General features: G+C 44.0%; 1 protein-coding gene across 5 annotated transcripts in view; it reads right to left on the minus strand.

Annotated features, from left to right (window-relative positions):
• Nucleotides 1–25558, minus strand: part of GOLGA1 (golgin A1) — a 69852-nt gene that overhangs the window by 27541 nt on the left and 16753 nt on the right. For 4 of the 5 annotated variants that reach the window (XM_033190887.1, XM_033190885.1, XM_033190889.1 and 1 more), the window contains 5 exons: nt 23382–23510; nt 22018–22187; nt 21425–21536; nt 11557–11682; nt 7727–7822 (listed from right to left, as the gene is read on the minus strand). In XM_033190887.1, the coding sequence (XP_033046778.1) occupies nt 7727–7822; nt 11557–11682; nt 21425–21536; nt 22018–22187; nt 23382–23510 (633 nt within the window). The remainder of the gene's footprint in view (nt 1–7726; nt 7823–11556; nt 11683–21424; nt 21537–22017; nt 22188–23381; nt 23511–25558) is intronic. The other variant, XM_033190897.1, reaches the window with a different exon arrangement.

Genomic DNA, 25558 nt, shown 5'->3' on the forward strand with positions numbered 1-25558 from the left:
CTGTTTCCATGTAATCTTTAGACCTCATCTCCTCAAGAGTGTTCTGTAATTTACTGACCCATTTGCCTACTGTGCTGGCTACTTAGGCTTTCTGTTTTTCCCGTCTAACAGAATGCAGCAATGAACATCTTCACACAGTATTTTTGTTTTTGTTTTTTTGAGACAGAGTCTCACTCTCACCCAGGCTGGAGTGCAGTGGCGTGATCTCGGCTCACTGTAAGCTCCGCCTCCCGGGTTCACGCCATTCCCACGCCTCAGCCTCCCGAGTAGGTGGGACTACAGGCTCCTGCCACCACACCCGGCTAATTTTTTGTATTTTTAGTAGAGACAGGGTTTCACTGTGCTAGCCAGGATGGTCTCAATCTCCTGACCTCGTGATCCACCTGCCTCGGCCTCCCAAAGGGCTGGGATTACAGGCGTGAGCCACTGTGCCCGGCCTGGTGTTTTTTTTTTTTTTTGAGACGGAGTGTCACTCTGTCATCAGGCTGGAGTGCAGTGGCATGATCTCAGCTCACTGCAACCTCCGCCTGCTGGGCTCAAGCGATTCTCCTGCCTCAGCCTCCCGGGTACCTAGGATTATAGGTGTGCGCCACCACGCCCAGCTAATTTTTTTTTTTTTGAGATGGAGTCTCACTCTGTTGCCCAGGTTGGTGTGCAGTGGCACAATCTCAGCTCACTGTTACCTCCACCTCCTGGGTTCAAGCAATTCTCCCGCCCCAGCCTCCCGAGTAGCTGGGACTACAGGCATGTGCCAACACGCCTGGCTAATTTTTTGTATTTTTTTTTTTTTTTTTTTTTTTGAGGCGGAGTCTCGCTGTGTCGCCTGGACTGGGGTGCAGTGGCCTGATCTCAGCTCACCGCAAGCTCCGCCTCCCGGGTTTACACCATTCTCCTGCCTCAGCCTCCCGAGTAGCTGGGACTACAGGCGCCCGCCACCTCGTCCGGCTAGTTTTTGTATTTTTAGTAGAGACGGGGTTTCACCGTGTTAGCCAGGATGGTCTCGATCTCCTGACCTCGTGATCCGCCCGTCTCGGCCTCCCAAAGTGCTGGGATTACAGGCTTGAGCCACCGCGCCCGGCAATTTTTTGTATTTTTTTAGTAGAGACGGGGTTTCACCATTATTAGTCAGGATGGTCTCGAACTCCTGACCTCGTGATCTGCCTGCCTCGGCCTCCCAAAGTGCTGGGATTACAGGCATGGGCCACCGCGCCCAGTTGCTAATTTTTGTATTTTTAATAGAGATGGGGTTTCACCATGTTGGCCAGGACACACAGTATTTTTTTACCTGGTTTCAATCACTTCCTTAGGACAGATTCCCTGAAGTGGGATTACTGTTCACAATACAAATTCAGGATTTACTCATTCCACAAATACGGAGCAAGGCTAACTCCATACCAGGAACTGCAACTGGGCATGAGGCCAGTGCAGTGAGTGGGACAGATGTAGACTGGCCCTCAAGGACTCACTGTCTAGTACTGAGTTGCACTTGGCTCTCCAAGACGGCATTTTTACCAGATTCAAGTTGTAGCTGTGAATTTCTCTTAGAAGGCCTTCTTACTTACTGAATAAGGTCTGGCCTTGGGGAGCTTTATTATTAAACATAAGCACAAGGAAGGCTGCATGCAGCTTGGTGAAGGAGAGGTAGACACACAAGGAGAGGATGTTTTTAAGGCCTAGTCTCCTTACATACATTCACATGTTAGATTTAACCAAAACAATCCCATGAGAAAGGGGCTACTAGTCCATGGAGAAGAACAGGATTGTTACTAGCTCATGACCGCACATTTTATTGGTGGTAGCGCCAAGACTAAGACGTTGTTTTATACTCCTGAGATCATAAAATATCTGAGTCTCAGTTTAGCAGCCAAGTTCAAGACAGATTCAGATCTTCAAGAGATTAAACAAAAAGTTACCATATCATCCTGAAATTTTATTCCTAGGTATATACTGAAGAGAAATGAAAACATTAAGTCCACACAAAAACCTTATACAGGAACGTTCATGGTAGCATTATTCACAATAGCCAAAAGATAGAAACAACTCAAATGTCCATCAAAAGTTGGGTGTGGGTTGGGTGTGGTGGCTCATGCCTGTAATCCCAGCACTTTGGAAGGCCGAGACGGGTGGATCACTTGAGGCCAGGAGATCGAGACCATCCTGGCTAACACAGTGAAACCCCGTCTCTACTAAAAAATACAAAAAACTAGCCGGGCGTGGTGGTGGGCACCTGTAGTCCCAGCTGCTCGGGAGGCTGAGGCAGGAGAATGGCGTGAACCCGGAGGCGGAGCTTGCAGTGAGCTGAGATCCGGCCACTGCACTCCAGCCTGGGCGACAGAGCGAGACTCCGTCTCAAAAAAAAAAAAAAAAAAAATACAAGGTATGTTGGTTTATATGTGTAGTCCCAGCTACTTGGAAAGCTTAGGAACAAAAATTGCTTAAACCTGTGGGATGGGGGTTGCAGTGAGCCAAGATCGTACCACTGCACTCTAGCTTGGGTGACAGAGTGAGATTCTGTCTCAAAAAAAAAAAAAAAAAAAAAGGCTATGCCTTTGCCTCCCTAAGAGCTGGGCTTACAGAGTGAGGGCTCATGCCTGCAAGCCAAGCACTTATGGAAACAAAGGCATAGCTTGAGCCCAGGAATTGGAGATCTGCCTGGGTAACATAGGGAGACCCGGTTCTCCACAAAAAGGGGAAAAAAAGACAAATGGAACTCAAGTGTTCATCAATGAATGAATGGAGAAACAAAATGTGGTCTATACATATAATGGAGCATTATTCAATCTTAAAAAGGAATAGGCCAGGCACGGTGGCTCACACCTGTAATCCCAGCACTTTGGGAGGCCAAGGTGGGCGAATCACAAGGTCAGGAGATCGAGACCATCCTGGTCAACATGGTGAAACCCCATCTCTACTAAAATGCAAAAAATCAGCCGGGCGTAGTGGCAAGCGCCTGTAGTCTCAGCTACTCGGGAGGCTGAGGTAGGGGCATTGCTTGAACCTAGGAGGCGGAGGTTACAGTGAGCCGAGATCGCACCACTGCACTCCAGCCTGGTGACAGAGCAAGACTCCATCTCAAAAAAAATTCTTAAAAAAAAAAAATTCTATATTAAAAAAAAAAAGGAATGAAATTCTGACATATGCTACAACATAGATGAACACTGAAGACATTATACTAAGTCAAATAAGCCAGACAGAAAAGGACAAACATTGTATGATTCCACCGATATGAGGTATCTCGAGTCTCCAAACTCAAAGAGACAGAAAATAGAATGGTGGTTCCCAGACTGGGGTAGGAGGAATTGGGGAGTTACTGTTTAATAAGTATAGAGTTTCTCTTTGGGAAGATAAAAAAGTTTTGGAGATGGATGGTGGTGATGGTTGTACAACAAGGTACACTGATCAAAAAGGATATTCAGAAATAGAACTGAAATTATAATAAAACAAAACAGTCTTTTCAGAAAAATATAGTTTAAAATGTATTTATCACGAAATAAGAAAGATTTAAAAAATGAGATAAATATCCAATTCAAGAAATTAAACAAATTGGCCAGCACGGTTACTCACATCTGTAATCCTAGCACTTTGGGAGGTCGAGGTGGGCAGATCACTTGAGGTCAGGAGTTTGAGACCAGCCTGGTCAACATGGTGAAACCCCATCTCTAGTAAAAATACAAAAAAGGCTGGGTGTGGTGGCTCATGCCTATAATCACACCACTTTGGGAGGCTGAGGCAGGTGGATCACGAGGTCAGGAGTTCAAGACTAGCCTGGCTAACATGGTGAAACCTTGTCTCTACTAAAAATACAAAAATTAGCTGGGCATAGTGGCACATGCCTCTGATCCCAGCTACTCAGGAGGTTGAGGCAGGAGAATTGCTTGAACCAGGACCTGAGAGGCAGAGATAGCAGTGAGCAAAGGTTGCGTCACTGCACTCCAGACTGGACTACAAGGTCACGCCACTGCACTCCAGACTGGACTACACAGCCAGACTCTGTCTCAAACAAACAAACAAACATGAATAAAATAAAATTAAATTAAATTAAATTTTAAAAAATACAAAAAAATGAGCTGGGTATGGTGGTACACACCGTAATTCCAGCTCTTCAGGAGGCTGAGGCAGGAGAATCACTTCAGCCTGGGAGGCGGAGGTTGCGGTAGGCTGAGATCAGGACACTACACTCCAGCTTGGGTGACAGAGCAAAACTCCGTCTCAAAAAATAAAAAATAAAAAATAAAAATAAATAAATAAATAAATAAATAAATAAATAAATGGTGCTGTAATCCCAGTACTTTGGGAGGCTGAGGTGGGTGGATCACTTGAGGTCAGGAGTTCGAGAACAGCCTGGCCAACATAGTGAAGTCCCGTCTCCACTAAAAATTTAAAAATTAGGCAGGCGTGGAGGCAGGCACCTGTTAACCCAGCTACTTGGTGGGTAAGGCAGGAGAATCGTTTGAACCCGGGAGGCAGAGGTTGCAGTGAGCTGAGATCACGCCATTGCACTCTAGCCTGGATGAGAGTGAGATTCTGCCTCACATAAATAAATAAATAAATACCTACCAAAAACCTGCAAATGGTATACCACATAACAAAACTTCAGGCATATTTCCTTTAAGACTGGGAACAAAACAAAGATTCCCACTAGTCCTATTATTGCTTCACTCAGTCTGGAGGTTCTTCAATGCTCTATGAACAGAAAATGGAATAAGAGGTGGGAAGACTAGAAGGAGTAAGGTAAAGTGGTCATTTTTCATAGATAATATGATTGTCTACCTAAGAAAAACAACAAAAAAATCACACAGTAGTAATGAAGTTCAGCCGGGGTGTGATATCCAAGATCAACTTTAAAAAATGGCAGTTCACGAGAATAATCAGAAATAACCAATTATAAATATGATTAAAAATAAAGTTTGGGCATGGCAGCTCGTGCCTGTAATTTGGGAGGCCGAGGCTGAGGTCAGGAGTTCCAGACCAGCCTGGCCAATATGGTGAAACCTCATCTCTATTAAAAATACAAAATTTAGTCTGGCGTGGTGACATGTGCCTGTAATCCCAGCTACTCGGGAGGCTGAGGCAGGAGAATTGCTCGAATCTGGGAAGCGGAGGTTGTAGCAAGCCGAGATTGCAATATTGCACTCTAGCCTGGGGGATAGAGTGAGACTGTGTCTCCAAAAAATAACAAAATAAAAACTAAAAAAATAAGGGCCGGGCACAGTGGCTCACACCTATAATCCTAGCACTTTGGGAGGCCAAGGCAGGCAAATCACCTGGGGTCAGGAGTTCAAGACCAGCCTCATCAACATGGTGAAACCCTGTCTCTACTAAATATATAAAAATTAGCTTAGTGTGGTGGCATGTGCCTGTAATCCCAGCTACTTGGGAGGCTGAGGCAGGAGAACTGCTGGAACCCAGGAGGCAGAGGCTGCAGTGAGCCAAGACAGTGCCATTGCACTCTAGCCTGGGTGACACAGCGAGACTCTCAGAAAAATAAAAAAAGATTAAAAATAAGATACCATCACAGGCTGGGTGCACTGGCTCACGCCTATAATCGCAGCACTTTGGAAGGCCGAGGCGGGTGGATCATCTGAGGTCAGGAGTTTGAGACCAGCCTGGCCAACATGATGAAACCCTATCTCTACTAAAAATACAAAAAAATTAGCTGGGTGTGATGGTGGACGCCTGTAATCCCAGCTACTTGGGAGGCTGAGGCAGGAGAATCGCTGGAACCCAGGAGGTGGAGGCTACAGTGAGCCAAGATCATGCCATTGTACTCCAGCCTGGGCAACAAGAGCAAAACTCTGTCTCAAAAGAAAAAAAAAATACCATCACAGTGTCAACACAAACTCTAAAGTTTCTAGGAATTAACAAGTTAGGCAAGAAAATAAGACATCTATTGAGAAAAATGTAAACATTTAATAAAACACACAGAAAATAATCTGAATAAGTGGAATCTATTTACATTATTGGAAGGAAGAATTAATATTATAAAATGGACCATTCTTCCCAATTAGCCTACATGTTTAATGCAATCCCAATAAAAATTCAAGTTGAATTTTTTAGAAACTCAAAAACTTTAAAGGCCCACAAATAAAGTCAACTTTCAAAAAAAAAAAAAAAAGAGAATTTGTCTTATTGGGTGTTGAGATATAGTACAGATATCACTATAGTAATAAAAACATTGTAGTGTTTACACAAGAGCAGACAATCAGACCAATGGACAGAGAATGCAGAGACAAACTATGTACAGACGGAAGCAATACGTGATAGTTAGCAAGAGAAATCAATTCAGAAAGGACAGACTGTTTAGTAAATGATTTTGAGAAATATGCAGAATTTCTCCAGATTTAGATCCCTACCTAAGACCATACAGAAAGACAGTTTGTATGTGAATTAGCGATCTATTAGATTGAAGGAAAAATTATAAAGTTAATAGGGAAAAAACAGTAGATCTCTGTGACTTAGGAGCAGGAATAAATTTCCTAAATGGAACTTCAAACTCCACAGTAAAAAAGTGATGAATCTGATTACATCGAACTTAAGAATGTCTATTCAACAAAGGATACAAAGACAAAGTTAACAGAATGACTCAGGACTGAAACTGACAAAGCATTAGGAACAAGAATATACAATGAAATCCTACAAACCAAATAAGAAAAGACTGAAACCCCCAAATAAAACAAGGAAAGGATATGAATGGGCAATTCTAAAAGCAGAAACCCCCAGGAATTAACAGGCACATGAAGACAAGGCCAAACTCATGAATAACCATAGCAATGCAAATTAAAGCAATGAAATACCACTCCACACTCAGTAACTGGCAAAACTTGTAAAGCTTGGAAATGCCATGCTGGAAAAGGCAGAAAGGCATATATAGGAACCCTCATGCATGCTGGAGGAGGAGAGCCAGGTGCAGGCTTGCTGGGAACAATCTTCTCCTATAATACTTAGTCTCTTTAGGTTTTATGCATGATCTGAGGTGCCAGGAAGAAGGAAGCAATCTGGATGTCTACCACGTAGATTATTACAAAGTGCAATGCGGCCGGGCGCGGTGGCTCAAGCCTGTAATCCCAGCACTTTGGGAGGCCGAGACGGGCGGATCACGAGGTCAGGAGATCGAGACCATCCTGGCTAACATGGTGAAACCCCGTCTCTACTAAAAAATACAAAAAACTAGCGGGCGACATGGCGGGCGCCTGTAGTCCCAGCTGCTTGGGAGGCTGAGGCAGGAGAATGGCGTGAACCCAGGAGGCGGAGCTTGCAGTGAGCTGAGACCCGGCCACTGCACTCCAGCCTGGGCGGCAGAGCGAGACTCCGTCTCAAAAAAAAAAAAAAAAAAAAACAAAGTGCAATGAAGTGGGTACAGACAGAAGTTGAGGCAGCTAAAACTAACAGAGAAAACATACCCATAGCTGCATCATTTACAGAAATTAAAAACCCAGTGCTACATATTTTAAGGCAACCCAACAAAAAAAGCATCTATATGAACCACAATGGAATGGTATCCTATGGGAGGGAGGCCAATGGGGATAAAAGGGTATAAACATATAACTCAATCATGGTAATGTGACAAGGATGAAGAAAATGACTAACTCATCCCTGTATAGGTAAGATCCAAAAATAATCCCTTCCAGTGAAAAAACTCTGACCAAGAAGATTCTCAGTCACATCATCTTGCCATTCAGCCAGGTTACCACTCAAACTTAGGAAACACCAGAAGTAAGGTCAGTACCCGAGTCTCCAGGGCGTTAATGGCCTTGGCCTGGCTGTTTCTGGCTGCCAAGAGCTGTTGTCTGGTATCCTCCAAATTCTGCTCAGCAAGTGGTTTCTGTAAGTTGAAAGAAGAGTAAAAGAAGACTGTCATTCCTCAATTGAATAAATATTTACAGATTATCTACAACATACTATGATTTGTGCTAGGCACAAGAGACATGAATACATTTTTAAAAATTCAGCTAATTGAGATATAATTCACATATCATAAAGTACACACAGATAAATTTGAAATAGTCCTTTGACCTTGAGGCTGGAACAAAAGACTAATAAAAAATTACACAATAGAGTACAGTAAGTGTCCACAAAGAGGAAGAAGCACGGGGTGGGAGATACTCCCTGCCACAGGGCAGGTAGGCGGCTTTAGAACTCACAAGGTGGCTAGGGCTCGGGAAGCCCCAGGATGACCAACGGCGATGTGAACAGCCTGCTACATTGAGGGAACTACAACTCCTCAGAAGCCAAAACGATGATGGATTTAGGTCAAAAAACAAGACCCGAAAGATAGGCAAAAGGGCCAGCTCATGAGAAGCTTTTGAATGCAAAAAGGAGTTAGAACTTGTTTCTGTAAGCAACATTTTTCAAAGTAGAAATTCTAGGCCAGGAGTGGTGGCTCACACCTGTAATCTCAGCACTTTGGGAGGCCAAGGCAGGCAGATCACTTGAGGTCAGGAGTTTGAGACCAGCCTGGCTAACATGATGGAATCCCATCTCTACTAAAAATACAAAAAAAAATTAGCTGGATGTGGTGGTGGGTACCTGTAATCCCAGCTACTCAGGAGGCTGAGGCAAGAGAATTGCTTGAACCCAGGAAGTGGAGGTTGCACCACTGAATTCCAGTCTGGGTGACAGAGTGAGATTCTGTCTTAAAAAAAAAAAAAAAAAAAAAAAAAAAAAGGGACCAGGAGCAGTGGCTCACACCTGTAATCCCAGCACCTTGGGAGGCTGAGGTGGGCAGATCACAAGGTCAGGAGTTTGAGACCAGTCTGACCAACATGGTAAAACCCTGTCTCCACTAAAAATAAAAAATTAGCCGGGTGTGGTGGCGTGCACCTGTAGTCCCAGCTACTTGGGAGGCTGAGGCAGGAAAATTGCTTGAACCTGGGAAGCGGAGAGTGCAGTAAGCTGAGATCACACCACTGCACTCTAGCCTGGGCAACAGAGGGAGACTCCATCTCAAAAAAAAATAAAGAAAGGGGCCGGGCGCGGTGGCTCAAGCCTGTAATCCCAGCACTTTGGGAGGCCGAGACGGGCGGATCACGAGGTCAGGAGTTCGAGACCATCCTGGCTAACACGGTGAAACCCCGTCTCTACTAAAAAATACAAAAAGCTAGCCGGGCGAGGTGGCTGGCGCCTGTAGTCCCAGCTACTCGGGAGGCTGAGGCAGGAGAATGGCATGAACCCGGGAGGCGGAGCTTGCAGTGAGCTGAGATCTGGCCACTGCACTTCAGTCCGGGTGACAGAGCGAGACTCCGTCTCAAAAAAAAAAAAATAAATAAATAAAAATAAAAAATAAAAAAAAAATAAAGAAAGAAAGAAAAAAATGTAGAAATTCTAAATGCTGGCATTAGACTTAGCTGAGATAGCTGTTACTGAGAAAGTTGTTAATCTCAGCTAGTTGTACAGATTTGAGGACTTGCTCCAAGCCTAAGGAAATCAGAATTTCTGAGGGTAGGGACAGAGATATATACTTTATCTATTTTCTTATTTATTATTTTTGAGATGGAATTTCACTCATGTCACCCAGGCTGGAAAGTAGTGGTGCGATCTTGGCTCATTGCAACCTCCACCTCCTGGGTTCAAGTGATTCTCCTGCTTCAGCCTCCTGAGTAGCTGGAATTACAGGCACCCACCACAATGCCCGGCTAATTTTTTTTTTTTTTTGAGACGGAGTCTCGCTCTGTCACCAGGCTGCAGTGCAGTGGCATGATCTCAGCTCACTGCAACCTCCGCCTCCCAAGTTCAAGCAATTCTCCTGCCTCAGCCTCCCGAGTAGCTGGGACTACAGGCATGTGCCACCATGCCCAGCTAATTTTTGTATTTTTAGTAGAGACGGGCTTTCACCATATTGGCCAGGATGGTCTCAATCTCCATCTGGCCCAATCTGACCTTGTGATCTGCCCACCTCAGCCTCCCAAAGTGCTGGGATTACAGGCTTGAGCCACTGCGCCTGGCCTGTTTTTAATAGAGGCGGGGTTTTGCCATGTTGGCCAGGCTGGTCTTGAACTCCTAACCTCAGGCAGTGCTGGGATTACAGGTGTGAGCCACCACGCCTGGCCTAGAGATATATACTTTAAACAAACTTCCCCAGTAATTTTTATGCACATTAAACTGTATACTAATGATGATGGCACAATAATAATATTGATCATGGTAATAGCTGACATATATTGAGACCCAACTATGTTCCAGTTATCATTCTAAGCACTTTACATATTGTAACTTATTTAACCCTAACAATAATTCTGAGTTTAGTAGTATAATAAAACCAATTTTACTGGGGAAGAAACAAACACAAAGAAATTAAATTACTTGCTCTAAGTCAGGGGTCCCCAATCCTTTAGTTAGGAACCAGGCCACACAGGAGGAGGTGAGCAGTGAATAAGCATTACCGCCTGAGATCCGCCTCCAGTCAGAGCAGTGGTAGTGTTAGATAGCAGTGTGAACCCTATCGTGAACTGCGCATGTGAGGGATCCAGGTTGCATACTCCTTATGAGAATCTAAGGATCATGATGATCTGAGGTTGAACAGTTTCATTCTGAAACCACCCCCTCACCCTCCCGTACCCGACCCCATCTGTGGAAAAACCGTCTTCCACGAAACTAGTCACTGGTGCCAAAAGGGTTGGGGACTGCTGCTCTAAGTCACAGCTAGTAAGTAGAAGAGGCAAAATACAAGCATGGGCAGTCTGATTCTAGAAATCAATTTACTCCCTAGAACCCACATTACATTTACTGCAGACTGTTGAAGGGAATTGTAGAAGATGTTAAGAGAGTGATATGGTCACCAGGGCTGATTAGCAGGATCAGTTTGGCAGTAAGCATGGAAGACTGTGTCAGAGGGTGAAGGAAGAGACTGATGCTGGGTAGGCCAATCTGGAGACTTCTAACATAGACTAAGCTAGATTTGTTGGAAATCCTGCAGTACAACCAGTGGCAGTGGAGATGGAGGTATTTAGTTGAAACTGACTGAAGAAAGAAAGGGAGGGTCTAATCTAGGAGGAGCCCCATGGCCTTGGCTTTGTCACCTTTGTCATGGTGTGGCCAATCACTGGAACAGAAAGAGAGGGAAGAGCAGAACGTGTGCAGACAAAAGCTAAGCCTGATGAGAAAATTTACCCGCACCACTGGGCAAGAGGCCAGTCTGCACAATAACCTCCCTCAGGAAGGAGAGAATGCTGCCCAAGGTAATTCTTGCTCATGCCAAGGGGCAGATGTAGCTATTTTCCTTGGCCACTGCAGAGTACAAAATGGTGGAGAAGAAGGCAGTGCAGAAAGACAAGGCAGCCCAAGTGGCGGAAATCACAAGGTGTGGTTTATTGGTGATGAGATGCTATCTGTTTGTATATATCTCTGAATACAGCCCTCCCTTTCCCTGAGTAAAGCATGTCACCCACAGGGGACATAAGGCTCTTTCTGATGTAAGCAGGACAAGCCAAAGTTGGAGACAGTTCTCTTGTTACCATGCTGTTTGCGGGCCCTACAGCTCTGAAACTCTAGGGTTTGTGAAGTCACCAGAATCAACCCTGCCTTTCTAACACCAGACAGTCCAAAGAGAACGGAAGTTACCTCTTTCAGGAGTTCTTGCACATGTTCTTCTCCTGATAAGTTCTGTTCTAGTCTCTTCTCCAAGGATGCGACCTTCTCTTGCAAATGTATGATAATGTCTTCTTTCTCTTGAGTTTCAGCGGTGACCTGCAGGTGAAAGCAGAGATCACTTTATACTATAAGCCCTCTCTTCCTTCCTTCCTGCTTTCTCTTGGGCCATCACATTTTCCTGCAATTCTGTCCTCAACTGTATCCTAGAAGAACAAACAGCTAAGAGATCTTCCCTGAAAATGGGACACAGAAAATGCAAGATTAGAACCTGGCAAAACTCAGGGATCCAGCTCAGACCTAGTGCAACAAGAAGCAAACACTCTTCCCAATTAAACAACTGACGGTCTGGAACAAAGGAATTACTTACCTGGTAGAGGCAGCAGAACTAACTCCACCCAAGAAGCACCTAGCCTGCCCTGCAATGACCTATGGAACAATGCTCCCGAAAGCTGAGGGGCTGGATAAAGCAGTGATAGTGCTGGTGTAGTGGCTTAAAGGCTAAAGAGAGAACTTCTGAAATGATGAGATTCACTTGGCTCACAGCACAGGGACCACAGCAGAGCTGCCATGCCTCTCACACCTTGGCTCTAGACCAACAGCTACCCATTTTATTTCAGTCTCTCTCTCTCTCTTTTTTTTTTTCTGAGACCAGAGTGTCGTTCTGTAGCCCAGGCTGGAGTGCAGTGCCACAATCTCGGCTCACTGCAACCTCCGCCTTCCGGGTTCATGCCATTCTCGTGCCTCAGCCTCCCGAGTAGCTGGGACTACAGGCGCCCACCACCACGCCCGGCTAATTTTTTTGTATTTTTAGTAGAGACAGGGTTTCACCATGTTAGCCAGGATGGTCTCGATCTCCTGACCTCATGATTCGCCTGCCTCAGCCTCCCAAAGTGCTAGGATTACAGGCGTGAGCCACTGCACCCTGCCAGTCTATCTCTTTAGCTATGATGGTAGTGGTCATAGTGGCAGGTTGGGACTAACTTGGTTCCTTTTACTACTACTAATCTTCAACTGCTGCTTGCATTAGTCCATTCTCAGACTGTTATAAAGAATACCTGAGACTGGGTAATTTATAAAGGAAAGAGGTTTAACTGACTCACAGTTCCACATGGCTGGGAAGCCTCATGAAACTTAAAAGCATGGCAGGAGAAGGGGAAGCAGGGTACGTCTTACATGGTGGCAGGATAGAGAGAGCAAGTGAGGGGGGAAGTGCCATACTATAAAACCATCAGGTCTCATGAGAACTCACTCCTTATCACAAGAACAGCAAGGGAGAAATCTGCCTCCATGATCCAATCACCTCCCACCAGGTCCCTCCCTTGACATGTGGGGATTACAATTTGAGATGAGATTTGGGTGGGGACACACAGCCTAACCATATCACTGTTCAATGTCAAAGCAGAGGATCCAGGAAGCTTTGAATACATGAGTTCTTACCTCCCCATTGAGGATGCCCATTCTTCCCCAGAAAAAGTTGTATGGCAACAAAAATCTCACTGTGAAGACTAGTACCTCTTTACATATACTCTGTTCCCTCAAATTCCCTTATCTTTTTTTTTTTTGAGACGGAGTCTCGCTTTGTCGCCCAGGCTGGAGTGCAGTGGCGAGATCTCGGCTCACTGCAAGCTCCGCCTCCCGGGTTCATGCCATTCTCCTGCCTCAGCCTCCAAGTAGCTGGGACTACAGGTGTGCACCACCACGCCCGGCTAATTTTTTTGTATTTTTAGTAGAGACGGGGTTTCACTGTGTTAGCCAGGATGGTCTCGATCTCCTGACCTTGTGATCCGCCTGCCTCGGCCTCCCAAAGTGCTGGGATTACAGGCGTGAGCCACCGCGCCCGGCCCAAATTCCCTTATCTGACACTTTTGTTGCTCCATCTCAAGCCATAAACTTTCATGTTCAGTTGTAACTTGGCCAATCTCTCCTCAGAATTAGATGCAGCAACCAGGCTGAAGGATTTTGGGAAGAAATATTTGCCATTCTGAATTCTCACAGGTGGACAACAGAGATAGTGGAGGGGAAGTCTGAAGAGTAGATTTATGACCCCACAATTCAATAAGCTTTCATCAAGCCTCAACTCTATCTGCTGTTTTCTGAGGACACAATCAGACATAATTCCAGCATGGAGGCTGGTGGTGGAGACAGACACACAACTAATTACAAAACAATACAATTGTGCTTCAACAGAGGGACATACATGGTGCTATGAGATATCAGATGCAAGAGGGATTAACTGGGAGAATCAGATCAGGCCTCCTGAATGGGCAAGTCCAGGTGAAAGAGGGTGGAAGAGGAACAAGCATTCTGCATAAAGGGCAGCACATGCAAAGAGGTAACAGACAAGTCCTGCAAGGCTAGAGGCTGGGTGAGGAGGAAAGAACAGCTGAACACAACTCCTAGGTCTGTGGCTCAGCCACCTGGGCAAATGGTAACATCATGCAAGGCAGATAACACAGGAGAGAAGGCGAGTTTGATAGGAAAAAAAAAAAAAACAGTTTTGGCCATGTTGACCGTATGGGTCTCTTATTAATAATGTGAATACTAGCAATAGTAATAACTGTAATATAGCAGCAGCAGCTATAACAAGATTGCAGCAGCAATCTTGAAAAAGAATAACTGTAGGCTGGGTGCGGTGGCTCACACCTGTAATCCCAGCACTTTGGGAGGCCAAGGTGGGTGGATCACGAGGTCAGAAGATCAAGACCATCCTGGCTAACATGGTGAAACCTCATCTCTACTAAAAATACAAAAACAAAATTAGCTGGGTGTGGTGGCAGGCGCCTGTAGTCCCAGCTACTCGGGAGGCTAAGGCGGGAGAATGGCTTGAACCTGTGAGGCAGAGCTTGCAGTGAGCCGAGATAGCGCCACTGCACTCCAGCCTGGGAAACAGAGCAACACTCTGTACCACAAAAAAAAAAAAAAAAAAAAAGAAAAAGAAAAAGAAAAAGAATAACTGTTGATGTAAGAGGTGGAGAACTAACATTACCCGATTTCAACTCTAAAGTGACATTGATCAAGACAGTGTGGTAATAGCGTAAAGACAGACATATAGGGTCAAGGGAACGCTGCAAGCACTTTCTGTTATGTCTAGTCTTTACAAACACTATTTACCACATCCATTTATAAGGAAACTGAAGCTTAGGGACTAGCCCAAAGGCACATACCTATTAGCGACAGATTAAGGATTTAAATCCAGGTCTTCTGGATCTAAAGCCTGCATTTGTTCTCCTACACATCAATCTGAATTCAAGAGGTATAGATGATCCTTTCCAGTTAAAACCGAAACAACACATCTTACACAGGTCACTGTGTTAGGCAAAGTTAGGGACAGAAAACGAATCAGTGGCCAAGTTCCTTTTATGCCTCTTGTGCAACATATTGATGTGCAACCTCCTTCTCCAGACTGGCTGATTTACTTCAGGCCCTCTTACCTCATGTGGACTACGGGAACACCTACCAAGTCATACTCCCTGACACCAAACCTGCCCCTTTCCTAATGATCAGCCTCTTCACCTACTCCCTACCAAGTCTGGGCCTCATAGTTATAGTCCAAGAATATGGACTGCATCAATTCTGGGGGTGTGGTCACTTGATTCAGACAGACATGAGTCTGAATCCTGGCTCTGTCATTGACTCCAGCTGTCTGGTCTTGAAAAATAATTTAGCCTTTGATGTCAGATGTTCACTACTATCACCTGTAAAATAGGAAAACAATGTCTACCAAAGGGTAGTTGTGAGGACTCGATGAGTCCCTATCTGTAAAACACTTGATGCCGGGAGCGGTGGCTCAAGCCTGTAATCCCAGCACTTTGGGAGGCCGAGATGGGGGGATCACGAGGTCAGGAGATCGAGACCATCCTGGCTAACACGGTGAAACCCCGTCTCTACTAAAAAATACAAAAACCTAGCCGGCCAAGGTGGCGGGCGCCTGTAGTCCCAGCTACTCGGCAGGCTGAGGTAGGCGAATGGCGTAAACCCGGGAGGTGGAGCTTGCAGTGAGCTGAGATTCGGCCACTGCACTCCAGCCTGGGCGACAGGGCGAGACTCGGTCTCAAAAAAAAAAAAAAACACTTGAATACTGAGCTCAGGGTAAATGCTCAGCTATTCTTGTTAAATATTCACTAATGATTATTTATGGAATTTCACGTTCACTATTTACTCTATACAACTGGCCCTGTATACCTTCCCAATCTCATCTAGCACTGTTTCCACTTCCTCCCTAAGCGCTAACCACTTACCTATCCTTTCTGTTCTCCCAACATGCCTTTTTTCTTTTTTTTCTTTTTTTGAGATGGAGTCTCGCTCTGTCACCCAGGCTGGAGTGCAGTGGCGCGATCTCGGCTCACTGCAAGCTCCGCCTCCCGGGTTTACGCCATTCTCCTGCCTCAGCCTCCCGAGTAGCTGGGACTACAGGCGCCCGCTACCTCGCCCGGCTAATTTTTTTGTATTTTTTTTAGTAGAGACGGGGTTTCACCATGTTAGCCAGGATGGTCTCGATCTCCTGACCTCGTGATCCGCCCATCTCGGCCTCCCAAAGTGCTGGGATTACAGGCTTGAGCCACCGCGCCCGGCCCGCCTTTTTTCCTTCATTATAAACGTACTGCTTGCGCCAAGACCAGTGGCTTATGCTTGTAATCCCAGCACTGTGAGAGGCTGACGCAGGAGGCTTCCTTAAGGCCAGGAGATCAAAACCAGCCCAGGTAACAGAGGGAGATCCTCTCTCTACAAAAGTAAAAAAATTGAAAACAAAAAAGGTTGAGGTTGCAGTGAGCCGAGATCGCGCCACTGCACTCAGCCTGGGCATCAAGAGCAAAGCTCCGTCTCAAAAATAAATAAATAAATAAATAAATAAATAAATAAATAAAATAAAGTGGCTGGGTGCGGTGGCCCACACCTGTAATCCCAGTACTTTGGGAGGCCGAGGCAGGCAGATCACGAGGTCAGGAGTTCAAGACCAGCCTGACCAATATGATGAAACCCTGTATCTACTAAAAATACAAAAATTAGCTGGGCATGGTGGCACATGCCTATAGTCCCAGCTACTAGGGAGGCTGAGGTAGGAGAATCACTTGAACACGGGAGGCGGAGGTTGCAGTGAGCCAAGATCACATACTGCACTCTAGCCTGGGCGACAGAGCGAGATTCTGTCTCAAAATGAATGAACGAATGAATGAATGAATGTACTTATTTAAGTAAAAAAAAAAAAAGTAAGGTGAATTTCATGAAAATATGTTAAGTGCAATACAGGTTAGGAAGAACATAAATTGGGAAGTGGAAAGATAATGGCTACAGTTGAGGAACTGCTATCTAATAGAGTAAAAACTGTGTAATTCTGAACATTGTGGGTTAAATAAAAAGAAAATGAAAAGAATTAAAGTAAAATTTTGTTCCCAAACTGACAGACATCTGGTACGAATAAAGTAGAAAAAAATAGAAAATGCATAAATACTACTATGAATGAAGATAGGGCAGTAACTAAAAAAAGAATACAAGAAATATAATGCCAAAACATTAAACTTATAGCAAATGAACAATTACGTAGAAAAATATAAATTAACAAAATCTTAGGAAGAAATATACAAACTTAGAATTACCATTAAATAAATCTATTCAGTAATTAAAAATCTTCACACAGCCAGGCAAAGTGGCTCATGCCTGTAATCCCAGGACTTTGGGGAGGCTGAGGCAGGAGGATCGCTTGTGCTCTGGAATTCAAAACCAGCCTGGACAACATAGTGAGACCTTGTCTCTAAAAAAAAATTTTTTTTTAATTAGCCAGGTGTGGTGGTGTGAGCCTGTAGTCCCAGATATATGGGAGGCTGACGTGGGAGGATCACTTAAGCCCAGGAATTTGAGGCTGCAGTGAGCCATGATTGCACCACTGCACTCCAGCCTGGGTGACAGAGTGAGACCCTGTTCCAAAAACAAAAACAAAAACAAAAAACAAAAAACAAAACCCACCAGTGACAAAAATTTAAATTTTGGTATGTCCCTACTATATTACCATATAATTGAGAAAAAATAAATTAGAGCTCCAGGTATCATATGAATGTCTTCCGGGAGCACAATGTTGAGCATAAAAAATAAGTTTAGAAAAATACCTACAGAATGACTTCATTTATACAACATTAACAAGCATGGAAAACTAAAGAAGATATTGTTTAGGGATAAAACTGACAACATTAGAAAGCAAAGCAGACAATGAAGCAATCTCTGGATAGTACTTACTTCCAAAGGAAAAAGGAATGGGATGGAATAGTGAAGGGCACAGAGGGAACCTCAAAGATAAACACATTGTTCTTTTTCTTAACCTGAGGGATAGCTCAGAGGGCTCATTGCCTTGTTATACTTTCTATCGTACTCATATTCTATAAATATGATTTTATATATACTCAGTAAAGACAAGAAAAAGGTGAATTCCAAATTCACAATCTTCACACAATACCGGCCCAGCTGTTGCCCAAGCCAGAAGCCAATAAATCACCCATAAAAATACAGACTTTTGTCTTCCTCTCCTTCCATATCTGTTACATTAGTAAGTCTGTCAATCTCTTCAATATTTCTTACATTTGTCTACCCACTATTACCTTCGCCACCACACTTGTCAAAGCCTCCATCATCTTATGGTTGAACAACTGCAAAAGCTTCCTAAGTGGAAGACCCTCTCAGCCTCCTAATGGCCAGAGTAATCTGTTATTCTCTCTTATTCTGTATGTCACTGGCTTTCTTCTAGTTCCTTGAATGTGCTAATCCTTTTATTTGCCTCAGAGTTTTTGTTCATGCTGTTCCCTGCCTGAAATTCTCTCTAATCATCCCTTTCTCTCCAGCCTGAGCACTGCATCAAGTGTTACTTCCTTAAGTGTTCCACGGCCCCAAGACTGGATCTGATCTGATATCTTTTAATAGGATCTCACAACATCTCATAGTTTTCTTTCAGAACACTCATCACAGTTAGTAATTATATATGTGATTACTGATTAATGTCTGACTTCCCTTCTAGACTATAAGCATTACAAAGGCAAGAACTGTATTTATTTTGCTCACCACAATATTATGAACACCCAGCACACAGCCCAGCACATAGTAAGGCTTAACTAATCTTTCTAGCATGAATGAAGAAACTTACTGTGACCACAGTCTGGACTTCCCTGAGCCCCAGTTTTCCAATTATAAAAACAACAGATGGTTCTAATTGACATCAAAGGGTCCCTTGAATATCAAAGTTGTGGCCAGGTGCCTGTAATCCCAGCATTTTGAGGGCCGAGGTGGGCAGATCACTTGAAGCCAGGAGTTCAAGACCAGCCTGGCCAACATGGTAAAATCCTGTCTCTACTAAAAATACAAAAATTAGCCGGGCATGGTTACATGTGCCTGTAGTCCCTACTATTCAGGAGGCTGAGACGGGAGGATTGCTTGAGCCCAGGAGGTGGAGGTTGCAGTGAGCCAACATCACGCCACTGCACTCCAGCCTGGGTGACAAAGTGAAACCCTGTCTCAGAAAAAAACAAAATACAAAAACCAAAGTTGTGTGTCTATTGTCCCCCTTCTTCCACGACCCCAAATGTACTCTCTAACCTTCTGCCTTTTCTGCCTCCTGTTTTCCTCCTGATCCTTGACATTCCAGTTCCTCTAGGAAGATTTCCTTGACTCCTGGGCTGGAATGTACTTCCCCTATGGCATACCTTTTGTATTTGAAAAATCTAGGGTTGAGTGTGGTGGCTCCCCTCTGTAATCCCAGCACTTTGGGAGGCTGAGGCGGGTGGACTGCTTGAGCCCAGGAGTTTGAGACTAGCCTGGGCAATGTAGCAAAACCCCATCTCTACAAATAATAATAATAATAAAAATTAGCCTGTTGTAGTGGTGTGTGTCTGTAGTCCCAGCTACTTGGGAGGCTGAGGTGGAAGGATCACTTCAGCCTGGGAGGCCGAGGCTGCAGTGAGCCGTTCATGCCACTGCACTCCAGCCTGGGTGAAAGAGCAAGACCGTGTCTCAAAAAAAAGAAAAAGAAAAATCTAGTTCATTTACATGAGACTTCCTGTTTGAGCATTTCTTTTCTTGTGATTACAGTAGGTTTGAGTTCTATAATGAAACTGTAAGCCTCTGAAGGAAAACAATATCTGTACTGAGATTTTTAGTTCGTTGAGGGTAGAAAGCTTGTATCATAGTCATTCATTCATGTATATATTTACTGGGTGCTCCTTATTGTGAGGCAGCAAAGTGCAGTAGAATAAGCATGAGTTTTGGAATAAGACTTGGGTTAGAATCCAACTCTGTCACTTACTGTATAATTGTGAACAAGGTCAATAACCTCTCTTAGTTTCCACTTAGATATCTGTAAGTATGATAATACTTAGCTAGAAGGGGTATACAGACCTCTATTGACAAAATCTTACTGTACTGTAATTATGCTATAAGGCTCTGTCTCACTTGAGATCAGCATTTCTCAAAAGATGAGGGTAGGGTGGATGGCACCGCCTAACAGGTGGGTGGTTCTGTGATGTGAGGGGAAGGGCTGGATGTCAGTGACTAAAGGATGCTATTGGCATTCAGAACCCAGAGGCCGGGAATGCTAAATGTCCTGCAACGCAATGGACGATCATACAATACAAGTTGTTCTACTCAAAATGCCAATAAGAAATATGCCATTGGGAAATACTACTTTATTTTATTTCTATTTATTTATTATTTTTTTTTTGAGACAGAGTCTCTGTCTGTCACCCAGACAGGCTGCAATGCAGTGGTGCAATCTTGGCTCACTTGCAACTTCCACCTCCCAGGTTTAACTGAACCTCCTGCTCAGCCTCCCAAGTAGCTGGAATTACAGGTACATGCCACCACACCCAGCCTTATTTTTATATTTAAAGACAGTCTTGCTCTGTTGCCTGGGCTGGAGTGCTGTGATATGTTCATAGCCCACTGCAGCCTTGAATTCCTGGGCTTAAGTGATCCTCCCACCTCATGATCCCAAACAGCTGGAACTACAGGTGCACACTACCACACTGTGTAATTTTTGTTTCTTTGGTAGAGATGCGGTCACGAGGAGGACCTCACGTGATCCTCCTGCCTTGATCTACCAAAGTGCTAGGACTACAGGCTTGAGTCACAGTGCTGGGCCTAAGAAACACTACTTTATATTCAGTAATATTATTGTTCATCTTTATATTCTCAGAGTTTAGCACAGCCCTAATGTAGAAAGAAAACAAATGTATGTCAATGAAATGAAAAAACAAATTGTAATGACATCATTTTATTATGTGCCATAGAACAAACTGGATTAGAGCCAAGTATGTCAAAGGTACAGCCCTGGTCATGTCAGCCACTCTTGTTATATTTTTCATGCTCAAGGTCCATTATGTGCTTAAAGATATATTTGAGTCAGGCCAGGCACAGTGGCTCATGCCTGTAATCTCAGCACTTTGGGAGGCCAAGGTGGGTGGATCATGAGGTCAGGAGTTTGAGACCAGCCTGGCCAACATGGTAAAACCCCGTCTCTACTAAAAATACAAAAATTAGCCAGGTGTAGTGGCGGGCGCCTGTAATCCCTGAGCAATAAGAGCAAGACTCTGTCTCAAAAAAAAAAAAAGAAAAAAAAAAAAAAGAGACATATTTGAGTCGACCAAATGGTATAATTTGAGAGTTCCTAATGGGAAAATACTGACTACTTCTGCTAAGCAATTGTATGGCCATTTCCATCTGAGTGCAGCCTGGCTAGAACAAGAAATGGAGCCATGTGGACTGCATGAGAAATATATGTTCAGTAGTCACTCTTAGGCAGAAATTTCTGAAAGAATAGTTTTTATGAATCTTAGAAATCCAGGTCTTCTCATATTCTACTTACCTTTTGCAAATCAATGGAAAGCTGCTGAATGAGTGCTTGGAGCTCTTGTTCCTTTTGTTCCAGGGCTGTGATCTTACTTTCTGCACCTGTTTTTGAAGCTATCACACGATCTCTTCATCAAAAGAAAGCAGACAATGAACAAATTTGGATATCTCATCTAATATACAGTCTTCTGCAGGAAAAATACAAATGGTTCCTTCTATGTCAGGGCTACAAGCATCATTAGCTACATGCAGTTTTCAATGGAAAAAGTCTCAGCTCTCTCTGAAGCAGGAGCCCAAGGAGAAAAAGTCCATCCTAGTTTAAGAAAGAAATCCTGACCTGCCTCTCCTTAGTCTATAACACCTTACAAACTAAAACCACACTGAATTGCTCAGCAGGGCTGGAACTGTCCTGAGTTTCAGCAGCTGAAGGGGAAAGTGGGTTGGAGGTAGGGTGGGGCCTAAGTCCTAGGCAGGTAAGTATGTGTCCAGAAGCCTTTGCCAGCACTGGAATCAGAAAGTGGTGTAACAAACAATGGGGAAAGGTGAGCAGGCTATAGCCAGAACTACACTAACACCTCTTCCCAAGGGCCCCACAGACCAAGCAAGAACCTCTGCTCTTCCAGCGTTGAGTAGTGTCTCTGCAATTCTTCTAGCTTCTGGCTTAAGTCTGATGACATCTGGTTGGAGTTCATCAACTCCTCCTGGGTACGACTAAGTTCTCTGGTTCGTGCCTCCAATTCTTGCTCCATTTTCCCTAGACTTTCTTCTTTTTTTAAAAGCTGACACAAAAATACAAAGTTTCATTGGGCTATGCTAAGAAAAACACATTTAAGACTGGGCAGGTGGCTCACGCCTATAATCCCAACACGCTGGGAGGCCGAGGCGGGTGGATCACTTGAGGTCAGGAGTTTGAGACCAGCTAACTGTTTGCCATGGCTAACATGGCAAAACCCTGTCTCTACTAAAAACACAAAAATTAGCCGGGCATGGTGGCGGGTGCCTGTAATCCCAGCTACTTCGGAGGCTGAGGCGGGAGAATCACTTGAACCTCAGAGGTGGAGGTTGCAATTAGCCAAGATAGCGCCACTGCACTCCAGCCTGGGTGACACAGCCAGGTTCTGTCTCAAAAAAAAAAAAAAAATTAAAAAAGAAAAATACACTTAAAAACAAATCTGGGCTGGGTGCAGTGGCTCATGCCTGTAATCCCACCATATTGGGATACTGAGGCATGCATATCGTTTGAGCCCAGGAGTTTGAGACCAGCCTGGGTAACATGGTGAAACACCATCTTTACAAAAAATACAAAAATTAGCCGGGCATGGTAGTGTGCCTGTAGTCCCAGCTACTCGGGAGGCTTAGGTGGAAGAATCCCTTGAGCCCTGGAGGTCAAGGCTGCAGTGAGCCACGATCATGCCACTGCCCTCCAGCCTGGGTGACACACACACACACACACACACACACACACACACACACAAAGAAAAGAAAAAAAATCTAAACTTCTCAGGCATGGTGGCACACACCTATAGTAAATGCTTACAGTCCCAGTTACTTGGGAGGCTAAAGTGGGAGGAGAGCTTGAGCCCACGAGTTTGAGGCTGCAGTGTGCTATGATCACACCTGTGAGTAGCTATTATACTCCAGCCTGGGCAACACCGTGAGACTCCATCTATTAAAAAAAAAAAAAATGTGGACCAATAGCCAAACTTTTATAACATTTTTGTGGGCTTATAAGAGGATTTATATACCTGGTAGTTAAAAAAAAAAAACACAAAAACAACAGAAAAAGAGAACATTTCAAACAGAAGTTTTCTATTTTAATAAATTTTAAAACATACAAATATAATTAATATCAAATATGATTAATATCAAATATTAGTGGTGTATGTTCATCAGCAATTAGAGAGTGATGACTAGTAAAATCAGAGTGAATAATCATCTATTCAGTATTTAGCTACTAAAACAAAAATGCATACCATGTGCTTTATTTTACTTAGTTCCTGCTGCTGGAACCCCTCTAATTCATCCATTTCATCTCTCCTTTGGAAAAGATTCATACTCTGGTTCTTCAATTCCTGTAACTGGGCTGTCAGAATAATTTTCTCCTATTTGAAAGAAAGACATCAACTCAGGCAACTAAATCATTAGAAATCTGTATTACGAAAGTGAAAATCTTTTCTTTTTTAAAACTTTTATCTTTAGAGACAGAGTCTCACTAGTTGCCCAGGCTGGCCTTGAACTCCTGGGCTCAAGCAATCCTCCTGCCTTGGCCTCCGAAAGTGCTAAGATTATAGACATGAGCTACCACACCCGGCCTGAAAGTGGAACTCTTAATAAAGGAAAATCTTCAGGAAATCTCATGCCAGTGGACAATAATGCAACAATCATGGGAAGCATTACAGAAATATGGGATTATTTATAAATTCTTTAATTAAATAAATCCTTTAGAGAATGTAATTATTTATTTAAAAATAAATGTGTTTTAATAATTGTGAAAAGGGGGAATAAGAGCAACAATTATGTAGAACTTTTTTTTTTTGGTAGAGACAGGATCTTGCTCTATCATCCAGGCTGATCTTGAACTCCTGGCCTCAAGACATTCTCCTCCCTCAGCCTCTCAAAGTGCTGATAGATATGAGCCATTGTGCATGGCCTATGTAGAACTTTAGAGTTCTTACATCTACTTAGCAAGTCCAGATATATATTTTATGTGTCTATTCTTTTGTTGTTGTTGTTTGTTTTTTGACACAGAGTCTCACTCTGTTGCCCAAGTTGGTTTGCAGTGGTGTGATCTCAGCTCACTGCAGCCTCCACCTCCCAGGTTTAAGTGATTCTCATGCCTCAGCTTCCCAAGTAGCTGAGACTACAGGCGTGCACCACCATGCCCGGCTAATTTCTCTACTTATAGTAGAGATGAGGTTTCACCATGTTTGCCAGGCTGGTCTCGAACTCCTGACCTCAGGTGATTCACCCACCTCCACCTCCCATAGTGCTGGGATTACAGTTGTGAGCCACTGTGCCCAAGCTTATTTTACCTGTCTATTCTTGTTTTGGTTTTTTTTTTTTTTTTTTTGAGATGGAGTCTTGCTCTGTCGCCCAGGCTGGAGTGCAGTGGCGCAATCTTGGCTCACTGCAAGCTCCGCCTCGCAGGTTCACACCATTCTCCTGCCTCAGTCTCTCGAGTAGCTGGGACTACAGGTGCCCACCACCACGCCTGGTTAATTTTTTTTTTTTGTATTTTTAGTAGAGATGGGGTTTCACTGTGTTAGCCAGGATGGTCTCGATCTCCTGACCTCATGATCTGTCCGCCTCGGCCTCTCAAACTGCTGGGATTACAAGCGTGAGCCACCGTGCCCAGCCTACATGTCTGTTCTTAGTGACACACTGAACTGACTGAAAAACACGAGTAACAAGTAAGATTGAATGCCTGAAAAAGATTAAATGCACGTAGATTAAATGTAGAACTGATTTCAGTTAACAAGTAAAAAAAAAAAAAAAAATTAGACATGACTGGTGTTAGCAGGTTACAATTTATTAAATGATCATTTCTAGCAGTGGACTCTTGCCTCTAATCCCAGCGCTTTGGGAGGCCAAGGTGGGCCTATCGGTTGAGTGCAGGAGTTGGAGACCAGCCTGGGCAACATGGTGAAACCCTATCTCTATAAAAAATACAAAAAAATTAGCCAGGCATGGTGGCATGTGCTTGTAATTTCAGCTACTCAGGAGGCTGAGGTAAGAGAATCACCTGAGCCCAAGAAGTCAAGGCTGCAGTGAGCTTTGACTGTGCCACTGCACTGCACTCCAGCCTGGGCATCGTGGTGAGACCATGTCTCAAAAAAAAAAAAAAAAAAAAAGAAAAGAAAGAAAAGAAAAAAGGACTCTTTTAAGGATTAACCCTGCTGTTACAGTTTCTAATTCTTGACTGAAAAAACAAAACAAAACAAAAAACAAAAAACCCAAAACATCTTTAACAATGAAAGTGGCTTCAAAGACCTATATAGATGTCTCATTACTACTTCCTACTCTAGAAAATTTCCCCAACCTCTTACACCTGTGATCCCAGCACTTTGGGAGGCCGAGGCAGGTAGATCACGAGGTCAGGAGATTGAGACCATCCTGGCTAACACGGTGAAACCCTGTCTCTACTAAAAAT

Source organism: Trachypithecus francoisi, unplaced genomic scaffold, assembly GCF_009764315.1.
Source record: "Trachypithecus francoisi isolate TF-2019V2 unplaced genomic scaffold, Tfra_2.0 Contig01585, whole genome shotgun sequence".
In the NCBI taxonomy this organism is placed as follows: domain Eukaryota; kingdom Metazoa; phylum Chordata; class Mammalia; order Primates; family Cercopithecidae; genus Trachypithecus; species Trachypithecus francoisi.